The 19573-nt window shown below is 42.7% G+C and overlaps 1 protein-coding gene, 1 long non-coding RNA gene and 1 other non-coding gene across 3 annotated transcripts in view; 1 reads left to right on the plus strand and 2 right to left on the minus strand.

Moving 5' to 3' along the window:
* The window catches only part of Prss12 (serine protease 12), a 59917-nt gene extending 51692 nt beyond the window's left edge, over positions 1 to 8225 (plus strand). The window contains 2 exon segments of the mRNA NM_053504.1: positions 6945 to 7225; positions 7887 to 8225. Coding sequence (NP_445956.1) covers positions 6945 to 7225; positions 7887 to 8194 — 589 coding nt within the window. The 3' untranslated portion in view covers positions 8195 to 8225.
* A 904-nt stretch (positions 8226 to 9129) lies between these two features.
* LOC147996531 (uncharacterized) lies at positions 9130 to 9907 on the minus strand. The gene is made up of 3 exons (XR_015676895.1): positions 9686 to 9907; positions 9388 to 9433; positions 9130 to 9232 (listed from the first exon to the last, which is right to left on the minus strand). It is a non-coding gene; the product is annotated as an uncharacterized LOC147996531 (long non-coding RNA).
* Positions 9509 to 9638, minus strand: LOC120101240 (small nucleolar RNA SNORA24). The gene has a single exon (XR_015679294.1). It is a non-coding gene; the product is annotated as a small nucleolar RNA SNORA24 (small nucleolar RNA).
* Positions 9908 to 19573: the final 9666 nt, after the last annotated feature.

A 19573-nucleotide genomic window follows, 5' to 3' on the forward strand; every position in this document is an offset into this window, starting at 1 on the left:
AAGCAGTGCTTTAAGTAAAATCTCTGGTAAACCAATATCTAATAGTTGGTCTTTTCTACCTCATTCTGCTTCGGTAGCAGTAGTGGTTGGAAGGCGCGAGGCATTTAGAGAATGGCAGAGAGCTGTGTAAGTGTAAGGAGGTTATGGGAACTGGGGTCTGTTCAGTGGATGTTGAAATGAGAAACAGGAAAAGCCTGGCCCACTGGGTTTGTGGATCTGTTTCATTTGTAACATTCATTTTGGTAATGCAAAATCATCCAGAGGCTCTGAGCCTTGAAGTATGTTCAAAGAGCAGTTTCACAGTATGGGGCATTGGGGACATCTGGGAGAGGTCTGAAGGAGGAGGGCAAATGTATAAAGGCATTTTATAAGCTTGAAATTACACGGACAACATCATCTCTTAGGTCTCCCATATGCATTTTTCTGGAGTGAATCAAAATTGCTCTTACCAAATGACTAAGACCCGCAATAGAAGGAACTTGAGGGATTGTGTGCAAGAACCCTGATTTTATATTTTGAAAGCTGAGGGGGACCAGTTATGTAGCTGTTGTAATAAAGGAGACAGCAGGTAGCTAAGGAGGGGAAAGGAAAACTCTGGAATAGCAGTCAGAAGTTGATACGATAGAATAGCAAGCTGGAATCTGGACATCAAACCAGAGCCTTGGAGGAAGGTGGCTGAACCTTTTGTTTACGAATCATTTCTTCTCTCCTGCCCAGCCCCTTCTAGCTATCACCTAACATCCATGAAGCTCTCACTCATGCTGAAATACCATAGTACTCCTAAATATCATACTCCTAAGTGATCCTTACATGATTTAAGTGGGCGCAGGGTCCCCAGATGGTGGATACAGTTAGGAATGCTGGGCTTAAGAGAGCAGTGGTTATTTTAAATGTAGATCAATGAATAACTGCTCCCACATGCCACTTGGGATTCCTTTTATCTGCAGAGTATAAGATAAAGATGATTAAAGATCAGAGGGACAGATTATGATATTCAGCATTTTCTCCGCTTTAGAAGAAATGGAGGACTCTCTTCATGTGAGTGGGAGGGAAACGGCTCGCCAATGTGTTACAAGTCCATCAGACTCGGCCTTTAAGCTTCCCTGGATTTGATTGTCCCGCTGTTTGAAGTGACTGCAAAAGCTACTCTCATTTTTATCTGACTTAGCTTATTAAAAGGCATAGAGCCAGCTACTAGTTCTTCAAAGGAGCTCCAAGTTTTGATTTTCTAGATTCAGCGGCTTTGGCTCAAACAACTCCCCTTTAATCATAAAACACCGCAATGTGAGAGAAGCAAAGTGGTCAGGTCTTGACGTTTCTGTTCTTTCGTGTTCCATATGGAGATGTCGGAAGTATGCTAGCCTGCTTGGAGGAGACCTGGATTTCACATTTGATTAGGTTCCCCACCTCCTCTCCTTTCTCCCAGCACCGAGCCTCTGTGTATGTAGATATGCACACACATGTGGTCCTCTTCCTGGAGTGCAGCCATGGGTGAACGATGGGACTGCATGCTATGTTTTATCATTACAAAGTCATCACTGTTTTGTATCAGAACAGTCTAGACGAGACTGCCTTGTCTGGATGAAACCAGAATGTCTTTATTTTAACTACAGATTCAGCATCTTTACTTTTTTATTATTTATTTATTTATTTATTTATTTATTTATTTATTTATTTATTTAATGAGTACTTTTCCGAAGAGCTGGTAGAGTTCTAGAAACCCAATTCTCTGGGTTTCTCATGCCCTCTACATGTCCAAGAAGCTGTGTACACCAGTATGACAAGGGAAGCTCCCAGCTTTAAGAATCAGTGTCCTTAAGGCTTTTCTATCTCCTCTTTCACCTTGTTCTCCTCTGCTGTTGCTGGTTCTTTTGTCTTGTCTGGAACTCATTATGTAGACCAGTTGGTTCCAAACTCATAGTTAGTGCCTGCTCTGGCTCCCCAGGGCTGGGATTAGAGGTACCCTATCCCCACTCCCTCTTCCACACCTTTTTTCCCTAATGTTAAAACAATGAGATATGGGAAGGCTAGTAGCAATTTCAAGTGGAAGCTTAAGTAAATGAAGTTTTTAAAAATTTCTTTTGAGTCAGTCCTTCAGTGTATAAATTAGTTGCTTTTGGTATTTCTTATTCTAAATCATTACTACAAAGTACTATGAAAGGACCTTGTGTCTACAATGGCACAGGAATACAATTGAGAGAAAAGTTTCTGAGTCTTAAGTCCTCTTAACTGCCCATCCTGTTAATAACACAATTCTGGAAGATTGAACGCATATGAAACAAGGACCCTCTTATTTCTGTAAGTCTACTCCAAACTCAATATGCTCAAGAATATCATTTAACCTGATTTTATCTTTTGACGTTCTGCCTAGAAATACCACAGCAGTTACAGATGGGCAGAGACTGCTGCTCTGCTGAAGGGAAGCTCTATAAATACTTATAATTAGGAAGACTAGCCCCAGAGGTAATGAGAGGTAGGTTTAAAAATCAATGGATCAAATGCTTAACATGCACTCTCTTATGCCTTCCTATATAATAGAGTTCTGAAAAACATGGTCTTTTCTGGGACCCATAGCACTAATCCTTCTAAAGACCATTTCTGACATACACATTGCATATATGTCAGGGGCAGTGCAAGGTCTCAGTAAGTTGACTTCTTACATAGCAACTGTCGGCATTCACATATAGGCGGATTTATTAAAGGACTTCCTGAGTTAATTCAGACAGCAGAGAAAAAGCAGACTCCAGCGTTGGCTGATGTGGGAGGTTGATATAAGACATTGCTTTCTTGGCGAGATGATGATCTGTATAGACACAAATGCTTTCTGCACATGGCCCCCAAACCTAAACTAGTTCTTTGCTTTTAAATTCTAGTATTTTGTTGTTGTTGTTCACCTTAATGACAAAATATCAGAGAAATTTGGAGTATTGCAATAAGATTTCCTGAGCTGCCTGGTCTCAGATCCTCTCTTACACAACTTGTATGGGATTTTTATCCAATTTTCATTTGTGGGGAGTTGAAGGAATTTCATCTAGCAGCCCAATGATATGCCAGCCAAAACTTAAAATGTTTGCTTTAGATACATTTTTTATACACCATCTATCAACATAACACGAATTCAGCTAAGCCAGAAAGACGAGGAGAAGCCCTGAATCACATGTTTTTGACATCCAGAAACACACCAGGCAAGGCTTCCTCCCTGAAGTATATGATATCATCTACCAGGAGCCCTGCCTGTAGTAGACAAACACTTGGTTGAAATTTTTATTGTATGTTCCTCAAATCTCATAATAGTTAATTTTAAGAATAACTGGAATTCGGACTGGGAAGATAGCTCAGTCTAATAAAAGATAAAATGCTTTCTTCCTAAGCATAGGGATCTGAGTTCAAATCCCCGGGACCCATAAAAAGCATGCGTGTAATCCCAAAATTGGAGAGATGCTAGGCAGATGGCAGAAGCTGAGTAATCATCTAGCTGGTAAATCCCAGGCCAATAAGAGACATACTTCCTCCAACAAGGCCACACCCACTCCAACAAGGCCACACCTCCTAATAGTGCCACTTCCTGTAGGCCAGCATTCAAACACCTGAGTCTATGGGGGCCATTTCTGTTCAAACCGCCATACTAGCTATCAGCGAAATACAAAACTGTGTTGAGATAACACTCACTCCAGTCAGAATAGTTACCACCAACAAATGTGATAACAGGTGCTCGAGAGGATGTAAAGATAAAGGAACCACGTTCACTGTTGGTGGGGGTGTAAGTTAATATGGCCATTGTGGAAATCAGTTTGGAGATGTCTCAAAAAAGTAAAGATAGGAACCACCGCATGTCCCAACTATCTCACTCCTGGACATAGAGCCAGATAACTTCACAGAGATAGCTCTGTCCCCATCTTATTGCTGATTTTTTTCACTATAGGGGGGAAAAAAAACAACAACCAGGAATCATTCTAGTTGTTCATCAATCTAGTTGAATGATGAAAACTTGGAATATATATGTATATATATATATATATATATATTTATATATATGTATGTATGTATAATTCAGTTCTATAGAAAATGAAATAACAAAAAAATTAAAATTTGCAGGAAAATGGATTAGAATTAGAATACATAATATTAAGCAAGGTCACATATTTCAGAAAAAACACAACCCTGCATGCTCTCTCTCATATGCAGAATCTAGTCAATAATACAGGCATATATGTAAACAGACATATATGTGGGTGAATATAATAGGCAGAAAAGGGGACAGGAAAGGCTAGACTTAGGGGCGAGGAAGGGCTGCATGGACATGATGGCCTCTCATTATGAAAGTGGACATAAAGCTGTTCTGCTATTCTAATTGCTATGGGTTTTTATTGATAATGATAAATACAGAGACTTATTTGACGCCGACAGTGGAAGGAAAGTGCAACGTGAAGCTCCTTGGCTTCGGAACTTTTATTCAAATCATTGAGATGTGTAATTAACTTTGGGTCTGGTTAATTTTGATGTGTGATCTTTTCTTCTTTGTTTCTCTTTTGAGAAAGGGCCTATGTAGTCTTGGCTGTCTTGGCACTAGCTATGTAGATCAGGCTGGCCTCAAACTCTGCCGGTATTCCCCTAACACTGGCCCTGGCGTGTAGGTTTTTTGTTTTTGTTGTTGTTTTTGCATTTTAATAGTTTAGAAAGTTTAAAGATACATTTATTGTAAAATATAAATTTTACATTTTTAAATAAGTCTGAAAAGCATGCACTTGGCATAAGAGGAAAAAACCCTCCCTGAACTTTAAAGATATATGATTTAACTTGAAAACGGAGTTGTCAGGAACCACGGGGAATAAGAATTTATTGACCAATAGTCGATGGCTGCATAATTAGATGAGATGGTCATTGCTATCAGAGGTTCAAACCTCTTCTAACACAGGAGTAATGAGGAGAAAGGCGGGATGAGGGTATATTTTAATAAGGTAGTCAGTAGTGAGTTCCAGGAGATTTCTACTAGCAAACTATTGAATATAAATGCTTTAAACTCACATTCAAATGGATGTCTTGGGAACATTAAGACTTTCATGTTTGTTAAAGAAAAAAATGAATAAGGGATGTTTTAAAAAAATAATCATTTATTTACTTTACATCCTGATTACAGCTTCCCCTCCCTCCTCTCCTCCCAGTCTCTCCCTCCCACATTCCCTTCACTCCATCCACCCCTCCTCCTCTTCTTAGAAAAGGGGAGGATTTTTAACACTGAAAAATTAACATTAAGAACTGCTCCCCAGCATGATGCCAGCATGAAATATGTGGATGGTTGATAAAAGGCCAAGTTATGGTTTGGCAGGCAAAAGGACTGAATGTTTTGAAAGGCAGCGATTATGTGTGTGGTGCATGCATGCCTGGAATATCAGCTCTGTGTAGGTGGAGGCAGAAGGGCTGGTGCGAGTCTGAGCCTACACACAGTGAACGGCCTGCTAGCCTTGGCTACAAAAAATAAAATGCCAATCAACTCTGAAAGGAGTTGAAGATGTTCTGAGATCAGCTAAGACTTTATTCTATTTTTTAAAAAAGATTTATTTATTTTCTGTATATAAGTAACTGTCTTCAGCCGCACCAGAAGAGGGAATCAGATCTCATTACAGATGGTCGTGAGCCACCATGTGGTTGCTGGGATTTGAACTCAGGACCTCTGGAAGAGCAGCCAGTGACCTTAACCGCTGATCCATTTCTCCAGCCCTTTATTCTATTTTTTTTTAACTATTATTTACTTAATGTATATAAGTATACTGTTGCTGTCTTCAGACACACCAGAAGAGGGTATCAGATCCCATTACAGATGGTTGTGAGCCACCATGTGGTGGCTGGGAATTGAACTCAGGACCTCTGGATGAGCAGTCCACTGAGCCATCTCTCTAGCCCAAGACTTTATTCTTTAAGCAAAACTAAGAGCACATCTATCCCATCCGCATGCAAACTTGCTTTTATATTTTTTGTAAAGTGGCAAATGGATATGCACACCAAAGGATACAAATTTAAACCACCATAAAACTACCACTAAATGCTTGATTTTATAGTGTTGCATACCTGGGAGCATGTATAGCCCTGGTTCTTGCTGTAAGTGGAGATCAGGGCCAGTGAAGAAACAGCTGTAATCCTCTGAGGAAGAAGTAACTAGGTGGGTTGGCTAGTGTATTCTGAGCCCAGAAGTCTCACTTGGGGACCTAGGCCACCTTTGTTAATTGCACAAGGCAGTTAAATAGTAAACTAATGTTTAAGACTGAAGAGTGCAAAAAAAAAAAAAAAAAAAAAAGTGAATGTCCTATAGATTAAGTACGCTGAGACTAGGAGGGTTGCAAAGAAAGGTAGGTTGCAATATAAACATGAGGGGGTCAAAGTAGGCTTCACAGAGGTGACAACTAATTTTCCTATTTATGTGCCACAGAAGCAAACACTGAAAGTGACATCTGAGTGGAAAACCATAGGGACATATGCTGACAGTTTTCTTGCATTTGACTCACAGTGGGTGATATCTAAGGCTTCTTTCTAGGGGTAAGATGGGGTGCACTAGATCAGGCTCAGAGGAGGGTTAGCCGTGTTTATGACTCCATGCAGCAGAATGAACAGGGCAAATCAGGACAGCGGTTGTGTGCTACCCCGTGTTCCTGTTTGGTAAGGGATTGCCACCCTGCTGCCTTGTCTGTAATCTCCATTCACTTTCCACATTTACTACTTCTCAGAAAATAGTCATCTAGACTTAGGGGGAGATCGAAGTAAGGCGTGAGAACAGTGGGCTTCCAGGAGGGGGCAGTGAGCTTGAGGGAAGAGAAACAGTAAGATGGCCAAGTTTGCAAGAGGACAGGATTTGGAACAAGATTGATTTGTTGTAGTTTAACATTCCTAGCTGTGGATCATCGATTTTCAATCCCTGGAAAAAGGCCTCACATTTGGCTCTTTCCGTTCAGGTACGGTAACAACTCGAGGAGTTATGCCGTCCGAGTTGGCGATTATCATACTTTGGTTCCCGAGGGGTTTGAACAAGAAATAGGGGTCCAACAGATTGTGATTCACAGGAACTATCGGCCAGACAGCAGCGACTATGACATCGCCCTGGTCAGATTACAAGGATCAGGGGAGCAATGTGCCAGACTAAGCACCCACGTTTTGCCAGCCTGTTTACCTCTATGGAGAGAAAGGCCACAGAAAACAGCCTCCAACTGTCACATAACAGGATGGGGAGACACAGGTAATTATAAAAACAAAGAAACTAGGAAAACCTGACAGCTTCCGCTCTGTTCATGCTACGATATGCAAGGGTAAGACCTCAGATCAGTGGTTCTCCACTGGTGGGTCACCTAAGACCAATTGGAAAACACATATTTACGACTCGTAATAGCAGCAAAACTAGTTATTAAGTAGCAACAAAAATGATTTTACGGTTGAGGGTCTACCACACGAGGAACTGTATTAAAGGGTGGCACCATTAGAATTGAGCCTCAGATGGGCTCAAGCTTAGATGATAGAAGTTTGCCAAGTGTGAACTGTATACACACAGCCTAGATTTACATCCTGGACTTTGGGTTTCCTACACTGTTGGTTCTAACTCCCAAATTTTAGCACAAGCTAATGGAATTCAATTGCCAGGTGTACATTTAAGTTTTTCTACACATGACCTACCAGGAAGCAGACTATATACATGCTGCTTGGTATGCCTCAAGTCTTTCTGTATCATCCCATTTCACTTGTGCTGCCTGGCTACCACCTTAGCACCTTTATAAGCAGCAGCCATTTTGATATGCTTCCAATACTTCAGCAATTAAAGATTACTAGACTGCTAAGTATGACTATTAGCGGAAATCCCATTGACTACTTCTTCTAGTCTAACTAGTCTTTTTTGCTCTGAGCAGGTCGTGCTTACTCAAGAACTCTACAACAAGCAGCTGTGCCTTTGTTACCCAAGAGGTTTTGTAAGGAACGTTACAAGGGACTGTTTACTGGGAGAATGCTCTGTGCTGGAAACCTCCAAGAAGACAACCGTGTGGACAGCTGCCAGGGAGACAGCGGAGGACCACTTATGTGTGAAAAGCCCGATGAAACTTGGGTTGTGTATGGGGTGACTTCCTGGGGGTACGGATGCGGAATCAAAGACACTCCAGGAGTTTATACCAGAGTCCCTGCCTTTGTACCTTGGATAAAAAGTGTTACGAGTCTGTAATTTATGGGAAGCTCAAGAAAAAGAGTAAAGGAACAGATAGGGAACTCTTGTCTCTATACTTGGCACCATGCCAGGAATATCTCAAGCCTGAGACTCCTACTTTGATTTCAAGAATCCAGCAGTTTGGGGGTAAAGGTATTTACCTCAGTGTTAATACTGATTTTTATCATTCTTGCCTTTTATGCAAAGTGAAATCCCAGCAAATTTTACAGTTCATAAAATTTGGACTAGGAGCCCACAATTTAACGTACTTAAAACCTAATCTTACAGAAGGGCTGGCACATGATAAACCCTTTTTTCAACTTTGAAACTCCCATCTTATTGCAATAGCATTTGTTAAATGAAAAGGCTACTAAGGGGCAAATTTACAAGCTGAAGCTAAACCCTCATTTCCCTATTAACATCAGGCAGATGTCTTAAATTCTGCCCATTGAACCATGACAGGGGAGCGCCATCTTCTGGAACCTTCCAGCAAGTCCTCAGATTTTCTAAGAGTAGCCTGATAAGCTCTCCTTATGTATTAGAAAACAATACATCATGAAGTGGCCATAAAACTTACTGCCCACTTGTGAAATCATCTTACAGCAGCCCTTGTCAAATGGGAATCTTTCTTTATGCTTAGAAGTCATCGCCTTGGTTCTCAAGCTTCTGAGATAAGGCTTATTCTCAAACAAGTACGTCAAATCCCAGACACCAAAGTGCGACTGTAACTAATCCTTAGGCACTGCTGTCAAGTACTCTACTTTTGGAGCACAGCTTACAGAAGGGCTTGGAGAGCAATAAGCAAGAGACTTTTCGAACTATAAATGTGTCCACTGTAGCTATCAAAACTACCCTCTCCTTTGGAATTCTGGTTAATAGTTATTTCCTGTGCAATTATCTCCCGTACCATAACCCTCACTTACACAACCTCCAGAATTAAACAGGACACGGTCTTATTACACACCAAGCAACCTTTTATTTGACATAAAGTTCATTTTCAAAATTTAGATATGAAGATCTAAGGTGACTGGAAGTTCTCAGCCATTACTATCGTACCTGTAGGAGAAAAAAAAACCCATTATAGAATGTCCATGACTGGAAAACGGGCTGTTTACTTATGTTACATAATAGTTCAAGGGCAAATTGGACCCAACAGTAAAGGCCTACTCACTACCCAGAACCGCGGAAACGTTAAAAAAAATTAACCTTACCTTAATACGTCTTCTACTCTTCAACAGTCACGAGTTCAGCCGTTCCCTAGGAATATTTCAACACTACTTTAGAAAATAAAGTTCAGTTTCCTAGCGTCGTGCAGACTTTTTAACAGTCTTTGAATGTTACTTGCTCAAGTCAGAATCTGGTACCAATGAAATGGTGACAGCTTTGCCAATAACAAGAACATGCTCTTCCATGGCTAGGAAGGGAGACTGCCACAGGAGGCAGGTCCCAAAGATACATGGATAGTTTCACAACCCAAAATCCAAGTTAAATCCCAGGGGCGTCACTCACCATCTGACCCTGCGGTGGCCAAGGCGTGGCGCGGCCTCACATCGTATCGATTTCACATGGTGGCCCGCGAGCTAGCCTTTACTACATTTCTGCAGAGTTGACGGCCTGCGGCCAGCACCATAACCGCCCTTTGTCTCCCGCATCTTGATCGCTCGCAAATAGGGGCCCCATGTCATTCGCACACTCCTACTACATACGAGCAACCAAACAGCAGCAAAAGAGACTTCAGCACGCTGCGCGCCCGCTTTTATAAGCCGGGTGACGCTCTCCCGAGATCCTGCGCGCGAGGGGCGGGGCTTGAGCTCCCTTTCCGGACCTCTCCCGCTTTGATTGGCGTAGGCGGTCCGGATTCGATGCGTGCGTCACAGGAATGGGCGGGCTGCAGCGGTGGGGGAGGAAAAGCCGATCTCAAGTCACAATTCTCGCGTTGTCTGAAGTCTTGCGGCTAATGTTATGGCGCTTCACATTTTTGTTCTTCTTGGCTGCGTTTTTTCCCGGTACAAAGTCCAAATTGTCTCCGCTGCAACCTTCCTTCGCATCACTTCCGATGGCACCGGCCCTTTGTTGGTCCCCGAGAGCTGTTCGCCGCCCCACGCACTGCCCTCTCCGGGGCTGATGTTTCTCCTTGCGCCCCTCAGCTTGCCCTCTTGATCGGATCTCACTTATTTTTGCGCGACACAGCGCGCTGGTTTCTGTAACCCAGAGCACGGGAAGACGTGTATAGCGTGGGCGTCTGAAGCGCAGACCCTCCCGGCCCTCGTCTTTCCCGAAGGAGGAATGCCTGTCTCACTCCCGGGTGCAGCCAGGCACATGGCTTTGGCCACAACTAGGAAGAGCTTACACGTACGCAAATGCCCGTTAAGCCGTAGCAACCCTGTCGCCCTTTTGATTCCGCTACGAGACAGAATAGAGGGTCCCAGGAAGCCTTTAGCGCTAGGGCTTTGAGGCGGCTGTTGCAGTTATGGAGGGAGGCAGTTACCTTTGAAGACTGGAAGGATGGGGCTAGAGCCAGGCGGTGCTGGATTCTGACTGAATACTGGAGATGACGTTTGCATTTGAAGGACCTAGAGGTGTTCCTAAAGCTCATCACGCTCCCCGAGTATTTCATTTTTACTTGAAACATCACTAATGGGTTGAAAGAACTAGTCAAGGTTTAAGTAACCATGGCGCGTTGCCCAAACACCTCCGTTTAGTTCCTAGATGATCTTCCGAGGGTGTCTGTGTTGGTCCTGAGCTGGGAAGTCTGATCAAAGAGTCTTCTTTCTCTGGCCAGTAGGTGGTAACCTGCATCTTTCCGTGGGTTTTCCTTTTGGGCACCTTTCAAGTTTTTATAAGGGTCTAGCAACCTCATTCCAAATACTGCCATGTTCAGAGAGTAGCTTAAGACGTCAATATAAGTTCTGGGAGCACAAGGTGTCTTACTGAAACATTTAAATAAAACAGATATTAACCATTGGGCTAGGTAGCTGGAATGGAATAGTGAGAGTTCATGTCCTTGTATGTTCCTGTCTTTTGACTAAACTTGTTTGGTCTGAAACGGAACTTTTAAAACCCACCTTTTGCCATTCCGTTTGTGTTCTTTTCTCCCCTCGTTACCCTCTCCCCCACCCCCACATCTGTTATCATCTTTTGAAGTTATTTTCTGCTTTCAGTATTTTGGTCAAATATTGCTGTGAAAACATTCATCCCCACAAGTGTATTTATTCTTTGACATATAGTAAGTGGTATTTGCATTTTCTTCTGGTGAAGTGCCTGTCTGAAAGACTTCAGGGAGCGCTTGGGGTCAAATGTTTTGATGGTCACAGTGCCTCTTTCTGGTACTGAAAAAGGTTTCATTTTAGGGTTTAGGATGTTACTTCATTTGTGAGTGCTTACCTGGCAGCACAAATCCCCGGGAACCAGCCCCCAGTAAGGCATCCAGTGGGCATGGTGGCATGTGCCTATAACTCTAGTGGCTTTCAGGTTAGTGCCTTCCAGGGCAACTTATTAAGTTTATGGATAATTTAGGGTACATGAGACCCTATCTCAAATCACTCTTTTTTAATTTTAGTTTAAAACGTTCGGGGTAGGGGGCTAGGAATGTAACTTAGTGATGGAGTGTTTGCCTGGTAATTGTGAGGCCCTGTGTACAATCTCCAGCACCACAGGGGAAAACAGCAACAGCAAAAGTTATTTTCTTCAGAAGGTGGACGTTAATCCCTCTCCTGAACTGCAGCACCAATTTCGTCTTGTGTTGTGTTTCATGTCTTGATTTCAAGGTACAGGGTAAAGAAAGGAGGATATCCTAGTCTGGTTTTTGTTGCTGTGATACAACATCATCAAATGCATCTTGGAGAGGGAAGGCTATAGCTTACATTTCCATATCATAGTTCAGCACTGAGGGAAGCTAAGGCAGTAACTCCAAGCAGGACCCTGGAAGCAGGAACTGAAGCAGAGACCATGGAGGAGTGCTGCTTTATTGGCTTGCTCTTGGTTTACTCAGCTTTCCTTCTTACACAGCCCAGGACTAACCTGCTCAGGTGTGGCTCTGGCTGCGCTGTTCTGGACCCTCCCGGATCAATGGATAATCAAGAAAATGCCCCACAGCCAAGCCAACAGGCCAAAGCAATGGAGGCATTGGGTCCAGCAAGGTTCCCTCTGCTTAGATGCCCTAGTTTGTGTCAAGTCAATACAAGCAGCACAGAGGAGAATGTATAAGTTAATGGTGCTGGAAAGTAATAGACACTGCCTGTTCCGAGTAATAAAAATGTGAGTGAGAAGTATCAGGTGAAAATAAAAATCAAACAAGTGTGAATGCTAGATCATGATTATGGTGAGCACTCTGATGCAGTAGGGTGAAAATAAGGTGTTTCTGTCTCTGTGGTGCTATACCTCAAAGTCTGCTATAATCTGGCCACGAGGAAAAAAATCAGATAAAGCTGCTTATCTAATTCCTTTAGATTAACAATTAGAGAAAACCCACATTCTGTGCCAGTTTGGCAATTTTTTTTCTGCAAGTCCAAAACTTCAGAATTGAAGTTTAACAGAAATGCAGTCATCGTTTTACGGCCTATCTTGTTGCTTTTAAGGCAAGTACTACCTTAGTGACTGCCCATCTCTACTCTGAATTTGAGACAGAGATGACACTTCTAATCACTGAAGGTTTGAGTTTAAATCCAGTGACTATCATCACCGTCATGCCAAGGCTTAGAGTCTTAGAATCCACTTGAGAGAGTGGGGGTAGAAGAATTGGAGATCGCTTGTAATGGAAGCTCTGTTTTTCACGTACTGAGGGTAAAATAAAAGGAGGAGGAGCCCTTGCCCTGAGCGAGTGTGCAGGGCATTATTTGTCTTCTGCATTGGCGTGGACTGAACGTCTCACCGTAGAGCACTCCTTCAGCTGTGCTCCTTCCCTCTCGTGTGTGTCTTTCCCTTTTCGGTTTTAGCGGGGAAGACTGGTAATACTCAGAAAACCATAATTAGTATTTGGTTAGCCATTTCTTAAATGAAGGCTGACTTCCACGGGAGAGACCGTAGTCAGAAAATAGCCTGAAGCTTGTTTTCATGTGAATGAACACTGTGGACATTAAGATTGAACCTAAGCAGCTTTCCACCATTGTGATCTTACAATAGGATCCTATTGCACAGGAAATTATTACTTTAATGTGCAGAATAATATGAATGTATTCCAGTTTAGGAAGCCTTGGTTCTTCTTCCACTAGATTCCAGCAACTTCTCGCCTGGATAGACATTTCTTAACATCAATTAACAAAGATTAATAAGTGCATAGGGAAAGGCTCAGGGTCATCTATGATCAAGAATTCCACTTAAAGCCAGTTAGAACGACGAGTCTAAAAAGAGAAGGCAACAGCCAGTGTTGGGGAGCTGCAGAGGAAAGGCAGTCATAGCTCAGTGCAGCTGTTACGGAGTCCAAATGTGTATGAAGCCTGGGGAGAGGTCTGGGCCGAAGAAACCAATAAGGAACTATCGGGAGTGGGTAAGCACTGAGCATGCCTCACAGTAGTCTAAAAGCAGTTTACGGGGAGGGACTTTAAGTGGGGATTGAGACTAGACCTGGGTGGGGAGAAAAGCCAGTGAAATGTTGAATCCCGAAGTTTTCAAAGAGGAGAGCAGTCCGTTGTTAAAGGTACACTCAACATGACGTCTGAGAAGTGACCATTTGAGTCAGTCCTACACAGGACATTTGGGGTCTTTCAAAGAACAGTTGCAGGATTTGGGAAATCCTGAGAAGGGATGCTCCAGAGTGGAAAGAAATGGGGCTCTACCTGGCGACGCAGGTGAGATCAAGCGCAATGGAGGCTGTGTACGTGGGGCTCTGGTGGAGATGGGAAGTTTGGATGCACTGCAGCTGGTGCACAAAGGCCGGGGGTTAGCCGGAAGGTTGAGAACCATTGCTCTAAGGTAACAGCTAAGAACTCCACAGAAACATGGGTGGGAGCAGGTGGTGGTTGGCTGTTGGAAGTGATGGTGCAAACTTCTGATGTACTCTTCTATCGGGTTGATTTTTTTCCCCCAGGGAAATAGAAAAGAATGCCATCAACTTCTAGTTAGAATAAAGGAGACTTGGAAATTTGAGGGGGAAGAATTAGAAGATAATGTCCATAGACTTAGACATGTAGCAGACGTCTTGGATTTACTGGGAGTTTATTTGAATGCTTGGAACAAATTGAAATTCAAGTCCTGCTTGATTGTGTTCAAGCGTGCAGCTGGCGGGTGGCTCTAGGAAGAAGGTGAGCGACAGGAGGGGCTTGTGCGAGGGCAGTGCCAGATGGATTTCTTAGTGAATTTAAGGCAGTCAGAAAGGGATGGAAAGAGGTGAGAGTATCAATCAAACTGGAGGCGACAGTGTGTTTTAGAAGAATGTGGGAGCTGGAGTTCCTGAGTAAACATTTGGGATCTGGGGACAACAACCATCTCCACTATGAGGTCAACAACATCAACGGCATCTGCTATGGCCTCTCCATAAAAACTGGAATTGCTTAGGTTGTCTGAGCAGAAATTAGTTGATTAATTGCATCACTTTAAGAATGAACTTGCCTGTATAATTTCACATACATATTTGGGCTATACATGTGCTCTATTAAACATTTAACATCTCAGAAACTTGTTTTTTTCTTCTTTACCGTTTCCAGATGACATGTGAGGCTTTTTACAAGAACTCTTTTTTTTCCTTTTTTGTCTGCGTTCATGTATGCACAAATACTATTTATGTAACCTTTAATATAGCTTATTAAATGGAAGATCATGTTTTCTGGAATATTTGTCTTTTGATATTTGTAAACTACTTAATGGTTTCATAAAATCATTTGGAAATTTAGCTGTCACTTGTTAAAAATTCTGCTGGTTTTTGTTGTTCATCACAATATACATTATAGAAGCTTCCTGAGACATTTACTCTGCTAGCCCATTCCCCAGATACATTGAACCACACTAGTTCTTAAGGATTATAGCTGTGCAGAACGGTGGGATGGACTGAGGAAATGTGTTAATCTTAGAGAGCCACTAGGTGGTGCTGTTGTCCTATTGTTTAGTCATGTGTGTAAACCCCCTAGAAAATTTGAATTAAATACATTGATGTATTATCGTGCATGAAATTTATTGATGTGATTTATTATGAATAATGACACGAAGGTGCCAGCATTCCCAATGGCTCTGCCAGCCTTCCCCATGAACTTTGTTTTATAAAATAATGAGTGAGTTTAGAAAATAATGAGTTCTAGAAATCTTTATTATAAAGCAACAACCTCACAGCAGAGCCTACAAATAAAATGAAAACCCAACAGGCCTTTCTCTTGTGAGGTTTTATTTTATTTTTAATTATGTCTATGTGTGTGCTTGCATGTGTGTTTGTGCATACGAGTGTAAAGGCTAGAGGGGGGGTTTCACATTCCCTGGAGGTAGGATTACAAAGGGTGTTGGGAACCAAACTCAGGTCCTCTGTAAGAGCAGCAAGCACTCCAAAGCATTGTGCATTACATTGGTTTACAGCCTGTGGTCCACCTAGTCCAACAATGGCTGTCTACCAATGGAAGGTCCAAGAACCCAGCAGTTGTTCAGTCCATGAGTCTGGGTGTGTCAGCTTTTCTGCACTATATGCCAGAATCCCAAAGTAGGGTCTACTGCTGGTGAAAGGATGGATTTACTAGGAAGAGCGAGAACAGGCAGAGGAAGAGAGAGCAAGCTTCCTTTATGTCCTTTATAGAAGCTGTCAGCAGAAGGCATGGCCCCAGATTAAAGGCAGATGGTCCCACCTCAAAGGATCTGGATTTAAGATGGATCTTCCTGCCTCAAAGATTTGGACTAGAAGTATGTCATCCCACTTTAAACAATTTAATTAAGAAAAAAAAAATTCCCCACGCACATGCCCAGTCAGGATTTTAGTTGATTCAAGGTCAGGCTAATAACCAAGAATAGCCGTCACGCATGATAAGTTGAAGTAGCAGCTTTAATTCATCTGATACTGTCTGAAGTATTGTTAATTCGTTGTTCATGTGAAGTGTATCTAAATGGACAACTATTGGAGTGATGTTTCTGTCTGGCCCACCAGAGGGCGGTGTGGCACCCTCTTCATCTTACCATGCCAGCACTGCTTGTATGCTGCATGCTCAAGTCAATGCTTCTTGTTCAGATGGGAAAGCCAGGGTGAGAAATGACAAAAATCTGCATATGGAGCGCATAAGGAAAGTAGGAGGGATTTCCGTTGCAGCACAACCGGCGATGCTTGACTTTGCCCAAATCTTGGCTGTATCTCCGCCAAAATTTTCTTCACTCACTGGGGAAATGCCTTCCCCAAGCCCCGATTTTATAATCGAAGTAATTTCACAGAAATGGCCAACCTTGGCCCTGATTCCTATTACTCAATATTTATAATTAGAACAGATGATCACTGTTTTGAATTAGAAAATTAGATTTCATTTTCTTTCTTTTTGGCCAGAAACCAAGGATTAGAGTGATTTTACTGATTAATTCTATTTCATTTCTTAAATTAAATCTATTTGTCTGTCTGTCTGTCTGCCTGCCTGCCTGCCTGCCTATCTATCTATCTATCTATCTATCTATCTATCTATCTATCTATCTATCTATCTATCTATCTATCTATCTTATAAGATGTGGTCTCCTATATCCCAGGGTAGCTTAAACTTGCCAAGTAACTGAGGCTGACTTGAATGTTTGAACTTCTGTTCTTTCTCCTCGCTCTCCCAATTATTGGAATAACAGCCATGTGTCTTCATGCTATACACAGGTATGTGTGCTGTTAGTCATACATACCCAATGGCTTCATACATGCTAGCACTCTACCACCTGAACTACATCTCCAGTCCCTAGAAAATCTTAATATTCCTCTTTACTAAAGTAAGAGCAAGACTTTGGATGGTCTTCAATTATACGAGTTCCAGTCGGTTTTTGTCTCAGAAATTTATGGAAAACCAAGTAGAATTAGAACTGGTGTTGGAGACTATGCATGTACTTTCGCATTCCTCTAGTTTAAACCCTCTTTTATTTGTATGGGAGTTTATGTAAACAAGTAGTAAAGAATAGAAAGTTCCTGCAATTCAGAACTCACGACAGATGGCTCAGCAGTCAAGAGAGCGCTTGCTGTTCAATGATGAGGACCAGAGTTCAGTGCTCATAGAATAGCCATGCATCCTGCAAATGCCTCTCACGGCCTCACTGCCCTCAACAGGGTTTTCTGAACACACATAAACATGCATACACATAATAGGAATCTTTAAAAATAAGATGAGATTTGCAAAAGTGTTGTCTTCATTCAATAGGGGACTAGGTTGAGGCATTGAGGTCAAAGTGGGCCTCGAATGTGGTGGTCAGGCTCAAAGCTCACAGTCCTCATGGACGCTGGGGGTGAGGGCAGGAGGACGTTTACTCTGTGGTAAGTTAGAGCTTACATGCTCAACTCTGTTACTTTGAGCCTTGTAAAGTAATCTTTCATTTTCAAGCTCCTGTTTTTCATTTGTAGAAGGAAACAGGCAGACCTTTGTGACTTTAAGAGATGTTTTGGTAAACAGCATTACTGGAAAGGCAGACGTGATTGTTCGGTCATTTTGATAACTTTATTATGAATTATTTTATTTAAAGGGTGTGGGGCTTAATATGACAACTGAGCAAGAACCTCCAGTCTGATTCCTTATCACCACATTAAACACTTTTGTTAAATTAGGCAGCCCACAAATAGAGGCGTCTGTCAGAAGGTCCAGAAGCCTTCTCAAAGCAGCTTGCCGTTCTGTACAGGAAATTAAGAGCTCAAGATCTGCCTCAGCGAAAGCCTCACATCAAGGCTTTGCTGTAAGTCCCTGAGCATCCCTTTGTGCTACAGTCACGTGCCATCCCCAGGAACTCTCACCATTCTTTAGGCCCTAGAATCTGAACACTGGCAAGAGCCATTTTCCAGTCACTGCTGGGCACTGGTGATCTTGCTGTATTTGGAAGCCCAGGTAAATGACTCGTTCTTTGAAGACTTGCAATCTTAGAGCAGGGCGCCATGGTTGACAGTGCTGACTGTCAACTTCACAGACACTCAGTCCACTCTAGAGACAAAGCCGTGGATATGCTTATGAGGGAGTTTCTAGGCTGGTTTGACTGAGGAAGGAGGTCAGTCCTTCGCTGTAGGTGCCACCAATCCATGGGCTGGGATCTTAGACTGAACAGAAGGCGGGGAGCGAGTGAGCCCCAGCTTTCGTTTCTCTGCTTCCTGCCTGTATGTACCTCGTGACCAGCTTCCTCATGCTCTTGTTGCTTTCTCTCCCCAGCTCAAGAGGCCATACCATGAACCCAAATAAATCCTTTATTCCTTACGTTCATTCTGTCGGGTATTTTGTTACAGCAAGGGGAAATGTAACTAATAGAACATCTCATCCCTAAATTCAACGCGGTGACTAAGGAATTGAACGGTGTTGCCTAGGCAAAGCTTGTAAGCCAGACTGGAAATCATTGTTATCTATGGACTACAGCAGTGTTCCCTGATTTAACGGAAACATTTTCAAGTGTGCAGCCAATATATCTTCAAAGGCCACAGGAGAGTTTTTGCATCCATGAAGGAACATAGCCCGCAGCGTCGAAGAGTTCTTTCTTATTTAGGGTCTGCCCATTTGAAGGCAAAGATTAGCTGTGACTAGCCATCCCGGGGAATGCAAAAGCATCTTTTATTAAGGACGGCGAGCCATTTTCACTGTGCTGCTAATTCAAAAAGGGTGAAAAGATTTGGCATTGTATGGGAGATTGTCCTGGGCAATTTTGCTAATAGCTCGTAGGGATTGAACAAAATGATATTCCTTAGAAATAGACCTTAAAAAAACTGGCAGAATAGAATTGCTTTTTAGCAATGTGTGGAACATGGTTTGGGTTTGCTTAGGTGCCCCCCGCCTTCAAAAGCCCTGCTTTGTTTCAGGGAAAGTTGGTGTGCCTTGTTCTAAATGACTTTCTCCGACACAGTGTTTTAGCTCTCCCCAGAGTGCCCGGCTCATGTGTGTGAATTGACAATTCGGTGGTTTCTGGGTTCACAGCTGCAGATAAAGGGTCTGTTCAGGTAGCACTTTTACCTGCCCAGTGGAACAGTGCTTAGCAAATCTCTCCCTAGCGATGGGACGTTCATTACAAACATGAATCAGGTGGATATTGCCCAGTGGCTGTTGGAAGCCAGCCCTTGGGGGGCTTCCTGATCTCCCGTAACAGGCACAATTCATAAAATCCTTTTCTCATCGTCATTAAAACTGACTTTGTAGCTCGAGTGTCAACTTGAAAGCTTAAGGGTGTGTTCCCCTACTCTTGGCTGCATCCAGGGATCCTATGGAAAAAATAATGATCGGAGATGAAAGATTATGGCGTCCCTGGACATCCTGGGTCCTCTGCAGAGTTGTCATTAACTGGGGCCAG

Source organism: Rattus norvegicus, chromosome 2 (assembly GCF_021556685.1).
Source record: "Rattus norvegicus strain SHRSP/BbbUtx chromosome 2, alternate assembly SHRSP_T2T, whole genome shotgun sequence".
Taxonomy (NCBI): Eukaryota; Metazoa; Chordata; class Mammalia; order Rodentia; family Muridae; genus Rattus; species Rattus norvegicus.